This window comes from Jaculus jaculus, chromosome 13 (assembly GCF_020740685.1).
Source record: "Jaculus jaculus isolate mJacJac1 chromosome 13, mJacJac1.mat.Y.cur, whole genome shotgun sequence".
NCBI classification, from domain to species: Eukaryota; Metazoa; Chordata; class Mammalia; order Rodentia; family Dipodidae; genus Jaculus; species Jaculus jaculus.
The window spans coordinates 13,278,704-13,296,441 of record NC_059114.1 but is presented as its reverse complement, the minus strand read 5'-3'; the positions used below and the strand labels follow the sequence as shown (position 1 = coordinate 13,296,441).

Sequence of the window (17,738 nt, the reverse complement as noted above, 5' to 3'; positions counted from 1 at the left end):
CCTCTGCCTTCCAGTCCCCCACCCCCATCCCCATCTTTGTCAAGAATCCAGACACCTTTTCGTCTACTCAGAGCTGGGGCCTCTCTTCATTGTCCTGTCCATGAGTAATGGTGGAGTCTTTCTCAGGGAAGGTCCCATCCAGGGCTCCTCTTTCCAGAAAGTTCCCATACCTTCTTGAGCAGGGAGGGCGTGGTGGTGCACGCCTTTAATCCCAGCACTCAGGAGGCAGAGGTAAGAGGATCACCATGACTTCGAGGCCATCATGAGACTACACAGTAAATTCCAGGTCAGCCTGGGCTAGAGCCAGACCCTACCTTGAAAACCAAAATAAATGAATAAATAAAAAAAAGGAAAGAAAAAAAAAAAAGAGCAGTATCAGGTCCAGCAGCCCTCAGTGCCCACCCAATCTTTTTTTCCTTTTGTTTTTTTGAGGTAGGGTCTCACTCTAGCCTAGGTTGACCTGTAATTCACCACGTAGTCTCAGGCTGGCCTTGAACTCACAGTGGTCCTCCTACTTCTGCCTCCTGAGTGCTGGGATTAAAGGCTTGCGGCCCACTCCCCAGCTGCCCGCCCAATCCTAACGTTGTCACCAAAGCTGTCACAAACAAGGGGGTGTGGGGTGTCACGTGGCCAGTCTGAGTAACCACATTCTCGCTTCCTTCTTCCACGCCCTGCCTGTTGGGGGTTGATGGGTTAGGACCACGCCGGGGTGCCACACAGTGCCTGGCAGGGTGGGTTGGGGCTTGTCACTGAAGCAGAGAGCGATTCTGGTACCCCAAAGTCATCGTGTGTGTCTCATGCTCTGCTGAGCGGGTGAGTACTGCTTTACAAACCACAGGGAGTGGCTGGGGCCCCAGGGGGCCGAGCAACTTGTCTTATAGCTCCGAGCAGGCCCAGGACAACACCTCAGGGTGCTCCTGCTCTGGACCAAGAGTCCAAGGTCTTCCTGGAGCCTGCGGCCTCATCAGTCCATGGCTTCCAGATCCTCACTGCTCCTGTTGACTCCTAACCTGCTATCCTGTCGCTGGGCCGCAGCCACTGCCTTGGGGGAAATTCAGAGAAGTGTGGGGCCTGTCCCTAGAAACTAGCGAACCACTCCTGCCTTTCATGGATGGGAAACTCATATGGCCAGGGAGGTGAAGCGACTTGCTTAGGGGCAGAGTTGAGATTGAATCTATAAAAATTCAGACAGAAAAAGGGTGCATATTTCTGGAAGTGCTATATTATGGAGCCACAAAAACATTGTTCTTTGGGACATTTTTATTTGTGTGCGTGCATGCGTGCATGTGTGTGTGTGTGTGTGTGTGTGTGTGTGTGTGTGCGCTTGCTTGCTTGCTTGCTTTGAAGTCTGCCCAGGCTGGTCTGGAACTCGCAATCCTCCTGTCTCAGCCTCCCAGTTGTAGGATTACAGGTGTATGCTGTCATGCCCAGCTTTTTCTGACCTTAAAACAAAATTCATTTTGAGAAAACAGCGCTTGTTTGTGGGAAATTGTTAAAATATTAGATTAGGATATTATGGTTAGCAAATGTGCAAAAAATAAAAATAATAAAGCTATGCGTTTTTAAAATATTTATTTAAGGGAGAGAAAGAGGCAGAGAGAGAGGGAGAGAATGGCCACACCAGGGCCTCCTACCTCTGCAAAGGAACTCCAGATGCATGTGTCGCCTTGTGCATGTGGCTTTGTGTGGATCCTGGGGAATCAAACCTGCCACTGGGCTTTGCAAGCGAGTGCCTTTAAGTGATGAACCATCTTTCCAACCCAAGATACTCTTAAGAACTTGTATTTGAGGTACTGAAGTAGACTGACAGGGGCCACATAACACCCATACACACACACTCAACAGATTTGTCTTACCTTGTGCTCTGCAGTGCTGGAGCCCCTGGCCTCACACATACTAAAAAAAACCTGTACCACTTAGCCACCCTCCACCCCTAACCTAGCCCTTACTCTATAGAGATCAGTTCCTGGTATCTAGACCCCTTAATTCTTTTTCTTTTTTGGTTTATTAAGGTAGGGTCTCACTCTAGCCCAGGCTCACCTGGAATTCACTTTGTAGTCTCAGGCTGGATTCGAACTCATGGCAATCCTACCCCTGCCTCCAGAGTGCTGGGATTAAAGACGTGCCCCACCATGCCAGGCTACCTTAATTCTTGTCTCACCTCTGTTTACTTTCTTTTACTTCTCTAGCCTTGAGCCCCAAGGACCTGTTTTATTGGTGGCAAGGGCTTGGGAAGGGGCTCCTCTGGGTGCTCTAGGTGGCCCCTGTGGGGCTGTTGTCTCTGTGGCTCACTCAGCCAGCAGCCAGGGAGCTGCTCTTGGCCAAAGCAGAGCCTTCGGGACAGCTGTGGGATAACCAACTTGGGGACGGTGGCGTCAATGCTGTCCCCGTTTTGCTGATGGGAAAACAGGGCTTGGAGGGGAGTGGCAACTCTGTGTGGCTGCGTGGTGGCCAGGAGGGTACAGCGCTAGGATGTGAACTGTGAACATGGACACTCGTGGAGCCCCTGGGGACCAGGCTTGGGGTCTGTCTGTCCCTTTTGCTGTGTAAGAGAGGGAAGAGGGGGGGCTTGGATCAGAAAAAGATACGATGGTGTTTTGTGGTGTGTGAGCATGCGCCTATGCGAATACTTGTCCATCTGTCTGTCTACGTGCCTTTTCAAACAGCCATTCCTGGATGGGGTTTAAAGTGAACCCGGGTGCAGCTCTCTGAATTCATCTGTGCAGAACCCCGCGCCTTCTCTGTGTCGGGCCTGTGCCTTAATGTTCCAACAGGCAAAGCCTAATTCCTGGGGGGAGTGGGGGGGTTCCTTAAGGTCACCAGACACTGCGCTTTTTGACACTGGGCATGACGTCACATGGCTGGATACCAGCACTTAGAGGTGGAAGCGTCTCCTGAGTTACACAATGAGTGGAAGCCAGCCTGGGCTACGGCAAGACCCTGTCTCAACCCAAAGGTGTTCACAGGGCAAGGGCGGGAAGTAGAAGGAAAATGTCTACAAGAGGGTCCTTGATGCGTGGCATTGATGAAAAGGTTGGGGCATGCCAGTTGATAAATATGGTCTGAAAAAGTAGCCAAGGGTTGATGTTCAGACCCTGGCACACACACACACACACACACACACCCTCGTGTATATAAATGGTTTGCCAGGCGTGGTGGTGCACACCTTTAATCTCAGCACTCGGGAAGCAGAGTTAGGAGGATCGCCATGAGTTCAAGGACAGCCTAAGACTACATAGTGAATTCTAGGTCAGCCTGGGCTAGAGCAAAACCCTACCTTGGAAAACAAAAACAAACAAACATATGTGTGTGTGTGTGTATATATATATATATATATATATATACATATATACATATATATATATATATATATATATATATTATATATATATATATATTATATGGTATGAAACCTCAGGAGGCAGAGGTGGGGGGATCGCTGTGGGTTCGAGGCCAGCCTGAGAGTACACAGTGAATTCCAGGTCAGCCTTGGTGACACGCCCACTCCTACAGCAGACACTGAGTGAGCCTGTGGAGGGATGACAGGTTTCTTCTAGGTATTGGGGACCTGGTCCTCTACAAACTCTCAAGTATCATAGGTGGCATAGGGCAGATTGTCACGGTGCCCACAGGCCGCTGGGATAAGCATCCCCAGAGGTGCGTGGGCAGTTTCCAGGCTATGTGCTTGCCCATAGGCGGAGCCCTGGGCATGTGGGGCAGTCAGCCATATGGCTGTGTGGGTGGCTGCCTTCAGGGAGCATGTGCTAATGGGAATGAGGTTTGAGGACGCAAACACCAGAGAAGATTAACAATGGAGCCGGGCGTGGTGGTGCACTCCTTTAGTTGCAGCACTCGGGAGGCAGAGGTAGGAGGATCGCCGTGAGTTCGAGGTCAGCCTAGGACTAACAGTGGAGAATAGTGATGAACAGAGCTTGGGGCAATCCAGGGTAGCTTTCAGGAGGAGGAGGAAGTGGCATGGCGCCAAGGATAGACGGGCTTTGTTCACAGATGGTGTGGGGCTGTGGCCGATTTGAGCCCTGGAGGGCAACTTCCTGGTTTCAGTTTTCTGCTGCTTTTCTTCCGGGTTGTGTGATTTCCCCCCCAGATACCATATGGGTCTCAGTTTCCCCCATCTTTCAGGCTGGTTCCCATCCTTTTGGGGAGGGGGGAAATATGGAGCCTGAGTGAGCTAATGACTCTTGGGATGTGTATGGACAATGCACACATTCCTTGGTTTACCGTGGGGTTCACTGCAATCACCCAGCTTGTCAGGGACAGAACTGGGATGGAAGCTGGGAGAGGCTGAGGCTCGAGGTGACACCCAGGCAATACCATGGAGACTGGGGCTTCCTGCCCCAGCCCCCAGCCCAGCCCTCTCTGATGAAGGAAGTCAGAGTCAGTCCTAGCCTTTTCTCACAGTTGGGGATTTCCCAGGCCATGGCAGAGTCCCTTGCCCTAAATGTCAAATAATGACAACAGCTGACTTTCGTATATATATATACCATATATATATATATATATACATATATATATATATATATGTATATATATATACATATATATATACGTATATATATATATATATATAATTTATTTATTTGAGAGAGATAGAAAGAAGCAGAGAGAGAAAGAGAGGAGGGAGAACATGCATTGAGAGAGAGAGAAGGAGGGAGAATGGGCACACCAGGGCCTCCAGCTGCTGCCAACGAACTCCAGATGCATGCTCCATCTTATGCATCTGGCTTACATGGGTCCTGGGGAATTGAACCAGGGTCCTTTGGCTTTGCAGGCAAGTACCTTTACCACTAAGCCATCTCCCCAGCCCAACGTCTGACTTTCTTGAGCACTTACTGTGAGCGAAGCATTCCGCTCGACCATCCCTGTCCACCCTCGGCAATCTGATGAGGAGCAGGCATTGCCCTGCACACGCAGTCCTCCGCCTGGTCATGTTTCACGAGTGGTGTTAGCTTTCATAAAATCCCTGCCTCAAGGTTTTATTTTTTTATTTTATTTGAGAGAAAGTGAGAGGGAGAGAGAGAGAGAGAATGGGTGCAGGGCTTCCAGCCACTGCAAATGAACTCCTGATGCTTGCACCACATTGTGCATCTGGTTTTACCTGGGTACTGGGAATTGAACCTGGGTCCTTAGGCTTTGCAGGCAAGTGCCTTAACCACTAAACCATCTCTTCAGCCCCCTTTCTCAAGTTTTTGTTATTTTTTATTTTTACTTATCTATTTATTTATTTGACAGAGAAAGAGGGAGAGAGAGAGAGAATGAATGGGCATGCCAGGGCCTCTAGCCACTGCAAACTAACTCCAGACGCATGCGCCCCCTTGTGCATCTGGCTAACGTGGGTCCTGGGGAATCAAACCTGAGTCCTTTGGCTTTGCAGGCAAATTCCTTAACCGCTAAGCCATACCTACAGCCTCTCAAGTTTTTTTTTTTAAATAATGTTTTGTTTATTTGGGGAGAAAGAAAAGAGAGAGAGAATGGAGCATGGGTGTGCCAGGGCCTCTGGCCATGCAAACTCCAGATGCATGTGTCACTTTGTGCACCTGCTTTACATGGTACTGAGGACTGGAGCCTGAGCCAACAGGCTTTGCAAACAAGTGCCTTGAACCACTGGGCCATCTCTCCAGCACCCCCTGCTTCAAGTTTTGATCTCCCCTGGGCTGATTTTATTATTTTTTTATTATTTATTATTTAATTATTTATTATTTATTATTTATTATTTGATTTTATTATATGCAAGGCTATTATATGAGGGCTAATTTGTGTTCTGAGGAGTTTCAGGTGGGCCAGGCTAAGATATAATGTTCTGTATATCCAGCTCGTTCCATACATTTTTAAAAACCTTATTTATTTATTTGCAAGCAGAGAACGAAGAGAGAGAGAGAGAGAGTGGGTGCACCAAGCCTCTAGCCACTGCAAATGAACTCCAGATGTATGTATCACCTTGAGCATCTGTCCTTTCATAGGTATTAGGGAATGAAGTCTTTGGGCTGTGCAGGCCAGTGCCTTACCGCTGATCCATCTCTCCAGCCCTATTAAAAAAATATTTATTGCTGGGCGTGGTGGCGCACACCTTTAATCCCAGCACTCAGTAGGCAGAGGTAGAAGGATCACCAAGTGTTCGAGGCCACCCTGAGACTACAAAGTGAATTCCAGGTCAGCCTGAGCCAAAGTGAGGCCCTACCTTGAAAAAAAAAATTATTTATTTAAGAGAGAGAGAGACAGGAGGAGGTACACAGAACAGGTAAAAATGGGTACTCCAGGGCCTCTTGCCAGTGCAAGTGAACTTCAGATGAATGCACCACCTAGTGCATCTGGCTTTACATGGATACTGGGGAATTGAATCTGGGTCATCAGGCTTTGCCAGAAAGTGCCTTTCCACTGAACCATCTCTCTGGCCCACATTTAATTAATTAATTAAAAAATTGTTTTTATTTTTGTTTATTTATTTGAGAGCTACCGACAGAGAGAAAGAGGCAGATAGAGAGAGAGAGGGAGAATGGGCATGCCAGGACCTCCAGCCACTGCAAACGAACTCCAGATGTATGCACCCCCTTGTACATCTGGCTAACATGGGTCCTGGGGAATCGAGCCTCGAACCAGGGCCCTTAGGTTTCACAGGCTAGCGCTTAACTGCTAAGCCGTCTCTCCAGCCCAAATTAATTACTTTTTTATTAACAACTTCCATGATTATAAAAAATAACCCATGGTAATGCCCTTCCTCCCCCCACTTTCCCCTTTGAAACTCCATTCTCCATCATATCCCCTCCCCCTCTCAATCAGTCTCTCTTTTATTTTGATGTCATGATCTTTTCCTCCTCTTATGATGGTCTTGTGTAGGTAGTGTCAGGCACTGTGAGGTCATGGATATCCAGGCCATTTTTTGTCTGGAGGAGCACGTTGTAAGAAGTCCTACCCTTCCTTTGGTTCTTACATTCTTTCCGCCACCTCTTCAGTAAGGGACCCTGAGCCTTGGAAGGTATGATAGAGATATTGCAGTACTGAGCACTCCTGTCACTTCTTTCCAGCACCATGATGCCTTCTGAGTCATCCCAAGGTCACTGCCATCTGAAAAGAGAAGATTCTCAACCAAAAGTGAGATCAGCATTAATATATGGTTATGAGCATTAAGAGAAGTGCTTACTGGGCAGTTTGATAAGCATAGTATATACATTTAGCCAGACAGCAGCAGATGTTACACCCCTAGGGCTCATGACTACCCCTGTTGTAGGTTTTTAGTATCATGATGTATTCCCTCCCATGGAGCGGGCCTCCAGTCCAGTTAGAGGGCAGCTGGTTTCCACCATGACAGACGTGCCACTATTGCACCCATTGGCTCATTTGGCCTGGCTGGCAAAATATAAGGCTTGCAGTGTCCACTGTTGAGTATCTTCACTGGTGATTTCTCTTTCTCCCATTTAACTGCGTGCAGAATAACTTCTTCCAGCTTTCTGTCAGCTGGTCTACATGGAGGAGGTTATCAGCTCAGTTCCAGCAGGATTTCTCAGTGGCCTTGCAGCCCAAGTATGTGGAGTCCTCAGCAATAGGGTACACCCCTCCCTTCCTTTCTTTTCCCTTTATCTGTTTTCTAGCTTACTGGCCTTTGCTACTGAGTTTCTTCCTACTCACACAGAGGTCCAATCATCTGTAGCTAGGATCTACATATGAGAGAGAACATGCGATGCTTGGCTTTGTGGGCCCGGGTTACCTCACTTAGTATAATCCTTTCCAGATCCATCCATTTTCCTGCAAATTTCATAACTTCATTTTTCTTTACTGCTTAGTAGAATTCCATTTTATAAATGTGCCATATCTTCATTATCCACTCATCAGTTGAGGAACATCTAGGCTGGTTCCATTTCCCAGCTATTGTGAATTGAGCCAGCCCACATTTTTTTTTTTTTTGATTGTTCAAAGCTGGGCCTCAGAAAGGGATATTCTGCACTGGAGGGATGGGTAGCAGTTAAGTGCTTACCTGCAAAGCATGAGGACCCAGGTTCGATTCTCCAGTACCCACGTAAAGCCAGGTTCACAAGGTGCTGCATATATCTAGAGTTCCTTTGCAATGGCTAGAGGCCCGTTGTTCCCATTCTCTCTTTCTGCCTCTTTTTTTCTCTCTCTCAAGTAAATAACATTTTAAATAAAATTAAGCCAGACATGGTGGCACATGCCTTTAATCCCAGCACTTGGGTGGCAGAGGTACCAGCCACCTTGTGCATCTGGCTTACGTGAGCACTGGAGAATAGGACCTGGCTCCTTAGGCTGTGCGGGCACATGCCTTAAACCGCTGAGCCAACACTCCAGCCCACATTTTCTTTTTTGAGGTAGGGTCTCACTCTAGCCCAGGCTGACCTCAGCAATTCACTATGTAGTCTCAGGTGGCCTGGAACTCACAGTGAACCTCCTACCCCTCCTACCTCTGCCTCTTGAGTGCTGGATTAAAGACATGCGCCACCATATCTGGAAGAGAGAGAGAGAAGCTAGGTGTGGTGGTACCTGCCTTTAGTCCCAGCACTTGTAGTCAGGAGGCAGAGGTAGAAGCATTGCCATGAGTTTGAGACACTACCTCGAAAAAGAGAGAGAGAGAGAGAGAGAGAGAGAGAACGGGCAAGTGCCTTAACTGCTGAGCTGTCTCTTCAGCCCTTGTATGGCATCTTTGCAGCAATGTCACCCATTTTACAGATGAGACAACTGAGAAACTGCCAGACCCACCCTTTCTCTTCCAACCCAAGCCTTCTCTGCACATAGGGGATTATGGGTAAATGTAGGCCAGAAAGGAGCCCATGGTGAGGGTCCCTTAGGAACCAACCTAGGCCTTTGCTGTTCTGCCTCCACCTCCAAGCTGCAGAGCGGGGCGCAAGTCAGTGGCCTGACAGCTGGAGGACATGCCTCCCCCCACCGACCTCTCTGCTTCCAGGAAGTGGCGAGGCCTCTGCCTTCCAGGAACCAAGGTGAAGTGGAATGGGGGCATGGGTGTGATTGTTGTCATAATGATGACACGTACCTCTGATCTAGTGGCTTGTTTCTGCAGTCCCCTCCTCCCAGGAAAGTGAGGCCAAGGTTGGCCATGTATTCCTCCCCCAAAGAGGAAATCGGCTCCTGGTGTCCAGGGCACCCACAACCCTGAAGACAAGCTGGGAGACAAAGATGTGGGTGGGTGTGCGCACGTGTGGGTGCATGCTGTGTTTACTAAGCACTCACTATGAGCCCAGAATTTTTTTTTTCTTTTTCGAGGTAGAGTCTTGCTCTAGCCCAGGCTGACCTGGAATTCACTATGTAGTCTCAGGATGGCCTTGAACTCACAACAATCCTCCTACCTCTCCCTTCCAAGTGCTGGGATTAAAGACATGTGCCACCATGCCTGGCCAGAATATTTTTTAAAGAAATATACTCAGGTTTACTTTCTTTCTTTCATTTATTTATTTGCGCAAGAAAGAGGCAGATAACTAGGTAGGTAGGTAGGTAGGTAGGTAGATAGATAGATAGATAGATAGATAGATAGATAGATAGATAGATACACACACATCAGGGCCTCCAGCTACTGCAAATGAACTCCAGATGCGTGTGCCACTTTGTGCATCTGGTTTACGTGAGTGCTGGACAGTCAAACCTGGGTCCTTTGGCTTTGCAGGCAAGTGCTTTAACTGCTAGGTCATCTCTCAAGCTCAAAAATGAAGTGTTTTTTTTTTTTTTTGTTTTGTTTTGTTTTTTAGGTAGTGTCTCGCTCTAGCCCAGGCTGACCTGAAATTCACTAAGTAGTTTTAGGTTGGCCTTGAAGTCAGTTGTCCTCCTACCTCAACCTTCCGAGTGGTGGGATTAAGGCTGTGCACCCCTATTGAGAATTTTTGAATCCATCATCTCACCAGGTGCTTTCACCAGCCCTAGGCCAAAGGTTCTGTTTGTTATCCCCATTTTACACATGGAGAAACTGAAGCTTGGGCTAGAGAGATGGATCCGCGGTTAGTGTGCCTGCCTGCACGGAGAAGACCTAGGTTCAACTCATTAGTAACTGCCTAAAACCAGATGTACAAAGCAGTGCATGCATCTGGAGTTTGCAGCAGATGGAGGCCCTGTTTCACCCATTCTCTCTGTCTCTCCTCTCTTAACTTTCTCTTCTTGCAAACAAATAAAAATAAAAACATTTTTGCCCGTGACTTTAATCCCAGCACACAAGAGGTATAGTTTGAGGCCACCCTGAGACTACATAGTGAATTCCAGGTTAGCCTGGACTAGAGTGAGACTCTATCTCCAAAAACCAAAAAAAAAAAAAGGAAAAGGAAAAGGAAGAAAAAATATATATATATGGACTGGACTGGAGAAATGGCTTTGCAGTTAAGGTGCTTGTCTGTAAAGCCTAAAGACCTAGGTTTGATTCTCCAAAACCCGCTTAAGCCAGATGCACATGGTGGTGTATTCATCTGGAGTTCATTTGCAGTGGCTGGAGGCACTGACATACCCATTTATTTTCTCTCTCTCTCTCTCATAAATAAATAAATAATAAGAAAATATTTTTAAAAGAAAAATTATTATTGAGATGGGCATGGTGGCACATGCCTTTAATCCCAGCACTCAGGAGGCAGAGGTAGAATGATCACTGTGAGTATGAGACCAACTTGAGACTACATAGTGAATTTCAGGGCAGCTTGGGCTAGAGTTAGACCCTACCTCAAACCTCCCTGCAAATTTTTGTTTAAATTTATTTATTTGCAAGCAGAGAGAGAGATAGGATGTGCATGGTCATGCCAGGGCCTCCAGCCACTGCAAACAAACTCCAGATGCATGTGCCACTTTGTGCATCTGGCTTTTTGTGGGTACTGGGGAATTGAATATGGATAAGCACCTTAACCACTCTGGCCACTGCAAATGAACTCCAGACACCACCTTGTGCATCTGGTGTATGTGGATCCTGGGAAATCCAACCTGGGTTCTTTGGCTTTGCAGGCAAGCACCTTAACTGCTGAGCCTTCTCTCCTGCCCAAGAAGCGCTTTTAAGATATGATCCCAGGCTGGAAGGATGGCTTAGCAGTTAAGACATTTGCCTACAAAGCCAAAGAGCCAGGTTGGATTCCCCAGGACCCACATTAGCCAGATGCACAAGGGGGCACATGTGTCTGGAGTTCCTTTGCAGTGGCCAGAGGCCCTGGCATGCCCATTCTCATTCTTTCTCTCCCCCCCTTTCTCTGTCAAATAAATAAATAAAATATTTTTTTAAAAAAGATATAATACTATTTGCGTTTTAGAAACCTGATACAATCCCAACTAACCTGGGAGAGAGGTAGGTGGAGCCCAGAACCAGAGGGGGCTCATGCGCGAGTTGACAGTCACCCACACCTTTGTCCTGGAGTCATGTCCATGAAACACACGGGACAGTATTGGAAGTCATCCATGCCTTGGTTACGGATGATCTTTGTTCTTAACACTAAAGGGTATTGTGTTTAAGGAGCCAAGAAATATCTGGATCCCGTCCCAGAACATGGCTGCCACTCACCACGGGACTCTTCGGAGCAAGATTATGAATTCTCTAAACGGCAGTCCGTGCCAGGGAGAAGGGAAGAGGATGGGTGGCGTGGGGGACGGGGGACGGGGGGGACCAGTGAGATGGCCTGATGGCGAGGGTTATTCTTTTTGGCTCACTCACAGGAGGAATAGTGAGGGCCCTCAGAACGGATGGTGTTCCCATTCACAGTGGACTTTGATGTCTAAGACCCCTGAGATGTCACTTTCTGGTCCCTGAAAATGCAGTCTATGGCTCTGAGCCCTTGCAGACTTGGGGATCGGCCAACTGAAGGGATGAATGCAGCCAACCTTGACTGAGAGCTTGCTGTGTACACAAGTGCCCAGGATGCCCATCTCAGCTCACCCTCACAGCACCTGCGAGGGAGGGCCTGTCATTCCCACGTGCCCAAGTGCGGGCATGACCAAAGGGAATGGGGTCGAGCAGAGATGCTGAGAAAGGATGCTGCACCCAGAACCACTGAGGACTAGCAAGGACTATTAGTGCGGGGAGGGGCAAGTAAAGGAGAGAACGAGGTGGGGAGACAGAGGAAGAGGAGGGAGGAATCAGGCCCTAAGGCCTACGTCCCAGCAAGCGGCTGCATCGTTAGACCCTGTTCTTCCACCTCTTCGAGCCTTGAGTCCCACACCCTAGGTGTCCACGCGGGTCTCCTCAGGAACCAAGTGCAACCGTGATCACACTCATGACACAGTGTTGACAGCCATGGGATAGAAGCTAAGAAGGGCTGAGGGCTGGAGAAATGGCTTAGTGATTAAGATGCCTGCCTGTGAAGCCTAAGGACCCAGGTTCAATTCCCCAGTACCCACATAAAGATGCACATGGTGTCGCATGTGTCTGGAGTTCACTTGCAGTGGCTAGAGGTTCATTCTCCCTCTCTCTCTCTCTCAAATAAATAAATAGCTGGGCATGGTGGTGCACGCCTTGAATCTCAGCACTTGGGAGGCAGGGGTAGGAGGATCGCCATGAGTTTGAGGCCACCCTGAGACTACATGGTGAATTCCAGGTCAGCCTGGACTAGAGTGAGACCCTAATTCAGAAAACCAAAAAAAGGAGGAGAAAAGAACAGCGACTGTAATTAGAAGTATTAAGGAGGCTGGAGAGATGGCTCCGTGGGTAAAGCACTTGCCACACAAGCATGAGAACCAGAGTTCGGATCCCCAGCATCCAACAACGTGCTGGGCAGCTGCGGTGGCGCTTGGGAGGTGGAAACAGGCCGCCTGGAGGAGAACGGCTAGCTAGGTTAGCGGGATCGGCAGCGAGCTCTGGGTTCGAGCGAGAGGCCTGCCTCGGTCAATAAGGGGGAGAGCGATGAACGCAGATGCCGAGTCAGCCTCTGGCCTCCACATGCACACAAACCCGCACACACACGTGAGCGTTACGCACACATATGCACACAAGCCTGCGCACAGGTATGCTCACACACACATGAGCATTACATACACACATGCACACAAGCCACACACACCGTACATGCAAAACACAGCTCTAAGGCTTTCTTTATTTGTAATTTTAATTTTTTTATTGACAACTTCCATACCTGTAGACAATATCCCACGGTAATGCCTTCCCTCCCCCAACTTTCCCCTTTGAATCTCCACTGTCCATCATATCCCCTCCCCCTCTCAACCAGTCTCTCTTTTATTTTGATGTCATGATCTTTTCCTCCTCTTATGATGGTCTTGTGTAGGTAGTGTCAGGCACTGTGAGGTCGTGGACATCCAGGCCATTTTGTGTCTGGAGGAGCATGTTGTAAGGAGTCCTGCCCTTCCTTTGGCTCTAACATTCTTTCCGCCACCTCTTCCGCACTAGACCCTGAGCAGCTTTCTTTTTTATAATTTATTTATTTGAGAGAGAGAAAGAATGGGTACATCCGGACCTCTAGACACTGCAAATGAACTCCATACACATGGGCCACCTTGTTCACCTGGCTCACGTGAGTACTGGGGAATCAAACGTGGATCCTTACATTTCGCAGACTAGCGCCTTAACCACTGAGCATCTCTCCAGCCCTTGAGTCTTTCTTTTGCTCGGCACAGAGGTGCATGGCTGTCCTTCTGCCACTGGGGAGGCTGGGGAAGAAGGATTGTTCTTAGTCGGAGGCCAGCCTGGGTGACAGAGTGGCGTTTCTGAGGCTGACACCTCCAATCCACATGTGCACCCACATACATGTACACACACATACAAACAGTATGTATGTATGTATATATATATATATATATATATTTTTATTTTTTTGAGGTGGGGTCCCACTCTAGCCCAGGCTGACCTGGAACTCACTATGTAGTCTCAGGCTGGCCTTGAACTCACAGTGATCCTATTTCTGCCTCCCGCATGTTGGGATTAAAGCCATGGGACACCACGCCTGGCTAAGAACAAAAAATCTTTTTTTTTTTTTTTTTGAGGTAGGGTCTCGCTCTAGCCCAGGCTGACCTGGAATTCACTTTGCAGTCTGAGGGTGGCCTCAGACTCACAGCAATACCTCCTACCTTGGCCTCCAGAGTGCTGGGATTAAAGACATGCGCCACCACGCCTGGTTTAAGAACAATTTTTTTTTAAAGTTACCTGAGCTGGGCATGGTGGTACATTCCTTTAATCCCAGCACTGGGGAGGCCGAGGTAGGAGGATTGCTGTGAGTTCAAAACCAGCTTGAGCCTACATAGTGAATTCCAGCACAGCCTGGGCTAGAGCGAGATCCTACCTGGAAAAAAAAAAAAAAAGTTAACCAAAAGTGATAAGGACTTTGCCTGCATCCTTTGGAGGAAGCCGAGGGCCCCTGGTGGCATTATCCCTGCAGGCCCCTGTGTCCCAACCACGTGCTGAATCGCAGACGCCTGAAGTTACAGTGCCAACCCAGCCCAGCCCAGGCCAGGGTTGCAGGTGAAGGCGTCAGTGGGCGCAGGGTGACTGACGCTGCCCCCATGCCTTGGTCTGTGTCTTCGCAGGTGTCATGTCTCCACACCTCCTCCTGCTGCTGGCCAGCCTCGGCCCTGGCAACTGCCTCCAGCTTTGGGATACCTGGGGAGATGGAGCCGAGGAATCCCCAGGCCCCGCTCTTTCCCGGGCACGGCGACAGGTCGATGATGAGGAAGACTATGATGACTATTTTCCAGAGGCCACAGAGCCTTCCCAAACACTCCAGATGGCCGCAGACCCTGAGCCTGTGACTATGGTGGACTTGTTGGAGCAGAGGGCATCTGTGGTGCCTGGGAGCCCCAATCTAACCTCTGTGGAGACTGCCACCAGAGGCTTGGCTGGCCTTGATGCAAGAGGGGATGCCGTGGGGAGGCTGAGCACAGGACTGGTCACACAGTGGCAGCCAACCACAGTGCACCTGGCCACAGAACTGACCTCTGTGGCTACTTCTGTTACGGACGCTCCATTTACAGAGGAGGCTCGTTCTGCAGAGCCAGCCACCAGGGAGGTTCTGTCTATGGGGCTAGCAACCACAGAAGCAGAGACCATGCAGCCAGCAACCACGAAAGCAGAGACCATGCAGCCAGCAGCCACGGAGGCAGAGACCACACGGCCAGCAGCCACGGAGGCAGAGACCACACGGCCAGCAGCCACAGAGGCAGAGACGACACGGCCAGCAGCCACGGAGGCAGAGACCACACAGCCAGCATCCACGGAGGCAGAGACCACACGGCCAGCATCCACGGAGGCAGAGACCACATGGCCAGCAGCCACAGAGTTTCTTCCTAGGAAGCCCAAAGTCATAGGGATTCCGGTCATAGAGCCAGCTGCCACAAGCACCACAATGTCCGTGTCCGAAGAATCTACTGACTCTGTCACCTTTCTTGGGCCATCTGTTACTCATAAGGATAACGCGGTGATGGCCGGCAACTTCTCTGACATCGGCATAAAGAATGAGCAGGTTGTCACTCCTGGGAGTTCCGTGATCCCCAGCTCCACAGGGACCTCAGACCGCATCCCTGTGAGGCAGTGTCTGCTGGCCATCCTCATCCTGGCCCTGCTGGTCACTATCTTCCTTGTCTGCACGGTGGTCCTGGCAGTCCGCCTCTCCCGCAAGAACCACACATACCCCGTGCGCAATTACTCCCCCACGGAGATGGTGTGCATCTCATCCCTGCTGCCTGACGGAGGTGAGGAGGCCCCCATCATGGCCAATGGGGACCTGCCCAAGAGCCAGGGCCACACGGCTGGCCCCACTGAGGACCGTGACGGGGACGACCTCACCTTGCACAGCTTCCTCCCTTAGCTCCTCGGCTGGGCTTCTGAGCAAGCCCCTGGCCCGTTCATGCCCTTAACACCCACCCTCGCATCTGCAAGACCACAGGCCTGGGCTTCTTAAGTGACCTCTGGGGGTAGGAATCTTCAGGGACAGGGCTTTTGCTCATCCCAAACAGGGCCATATGGCAGCCAATGTCCTGTGGCTCCTGCCTTGTGGAGCCTGGAGGTCACCAGGCCAAGGACCACGGCACAGCTGTCGTTCCTGGACAGATCCCCGTCCTGTCCCATATTGGATCCAGACACCTTCTCGGGTCTCGTCCTTCCTGCAGGATGCTGGAGCCGTGTCCCCACATTCTCAAGAAAGACCACCTTGCCCCCCCCCCACCCTATGGCCATTTTCCTTGGCTGGCACCATACCAGGAAGTACTTGGGGTGGGTGCTGAAGAGAGGGGCATCCTGAGGCCATGGCCTCGGTTCCTTCGCCCCCTAGTGAGGGCAGCTTGGGTTTTCCTGTATGCCTTTCTGGGGAGCCCAGGGCGAGGCCCCAGCCTGAAGGGATGGGGGTGTACTTGGAAGGATAGATCCTCTTTTGGGTCTGAGTGAGCCAATGAACTGGCAGCTGGTGACAGAGTGACTCCACTTGCCCTCTCACATTGCAGGGTGGGCTGTGTCTCCTGCGCTGCAGCCTCCTTCTCCTAGGGCCTGGCACAGCAAGGGCACTCAATAAATGTGTGGTGACCAGCGGTGGCTGGGTCTTTCATGGTGCCCGGACTGTCACACCCCGTCCCTCAGCATGCGTGGTGGCCAGGTCTCTCTTTTTGCTTTCAGCTCTAGGTTCCTCAGGAAGCACCTCACACAGACTTGTGGCCTGACGAGCATGCTTCTCCTTGGACAACGAGGACATCTTGGCCCATCCTCAGGCAACCGGGGACAGCCTCAGGTTGTGAGGGAAAATGGAGGCCTCAAGCTGGCCAAAGTCACACCTGTCATCCCGGCACTCAGGATGTACAGGCAGAGGCAGGAACACGCTGGGGTGGTTTCCATTAGGGGGTCCCCATAAGCTGATGTGCTCAGGATGCTAGGTCCCCAGCTGATGGCAATGTGGGAATTGGAGCCTTGCTGGAGGAAGCGTGTTGTTGGGGGGCTGGCTTAGTATTATAGCCAGTTCCCCCCTTGCTGGTATTCTGCATGGTCTCCTATTACCATTGTCCCCCTGATGTTGGCCAGGAGGTGATGTCCAGCCTCTGCTCTTACCATGTCCCCCCCCCATCACAACTTCCCCTAAGTCTGTGAGCCAAAATAAACCCTTGCCACCCATCAGCTGCTTCTTGTTGGGTGGTTTGTGCCAGCGACAAGATGGCAACTGCTGCAGATAACAGTTCAAAGTCATCCTTGGCTACATAGTGAGTTCAAGGCCAGCATGGGCTGCATGAGACCCTGACTCAAAAGAACCAAAAGGGCTGGAGGGATTGCCTAGTGGTTAAGGAGTTTGCCTGCAAAGCCAAAGGACCCAGGTTTGATATCACATGACCCACGTTAGCCAGATGCACAAGATGGTGCATGTGTCTGGAGTTCATTTGCAGTGGCTGGAGGGCCTGGCGTTCTCATTCTCTCTCTGTCTCTCTCTTCCCCAAATAAATAAAAATAAATAAAATATTTTTTTTTAAAAAAGAACAAAAACATCTGGGCGTGGCAGCACACCCCATTAATACCAAGCACTCGGGAGGCAGAGGCAGGAGGATCGCCATGAGTTTGAGGCCACCCTGAGACTACACAGTGAATTCCAGATCAGCCTGAGCTAGAGGGAGACCTTACCTTGAAAAAACAAAAAATAATAAGAGAGAAAGAAAGAAAAGGACAAAAACTAACCAAAAAACAAGAAGGCCAGGCATGGTGACACACGCCTTTAATCCCAGCACTTGGGAGGCAGAGGTTGGAGGATCACCATGGGTTCGAGTCCACCCTGAGACTGCATAGTGAATTCCAGGTCAGCCTGGACTAGAGTGGGACCCTACCTTGA

The 17,738-nt window shown here is 49.9% G+C and overlaps 1 protein-coding gene across 1 annotated transcript; it reads left to right on the top strand.

Moving 5' to 3' along the window:
* The first annotated feature begins 686 nt into the window (after positions 1–686).
* On the top strand, positions 687–17,017 carry Selplg (selectin P ligand). The gene is made up of 2 exons (XM_004664002.2): positions 687–813; positions 14,470–17,017. The coding sequence occupies exon 2, from the start codon at positions 14,475–14,477 to the stop codon at positions 15,744–15,746; it is 1,272 nt and encodes a 423-aa protein (XP_004664059.2). The 5' UTR covers positions 687–813; positions 14,470–14,474; the 3' UTR covers positions 15,747–17,017.
* Positions 17,018–17,738: the final 721 nt, after the last annotated feature.

Coding starts and splice junctions, on each gene's coding strand:
- Selplg (XM_004664002.2), top strand. CDS start 14,475: ATGTCTCCACACCTCCTCCTGCTGCTGGCCAGCCTCGGCCCTGGCAAC.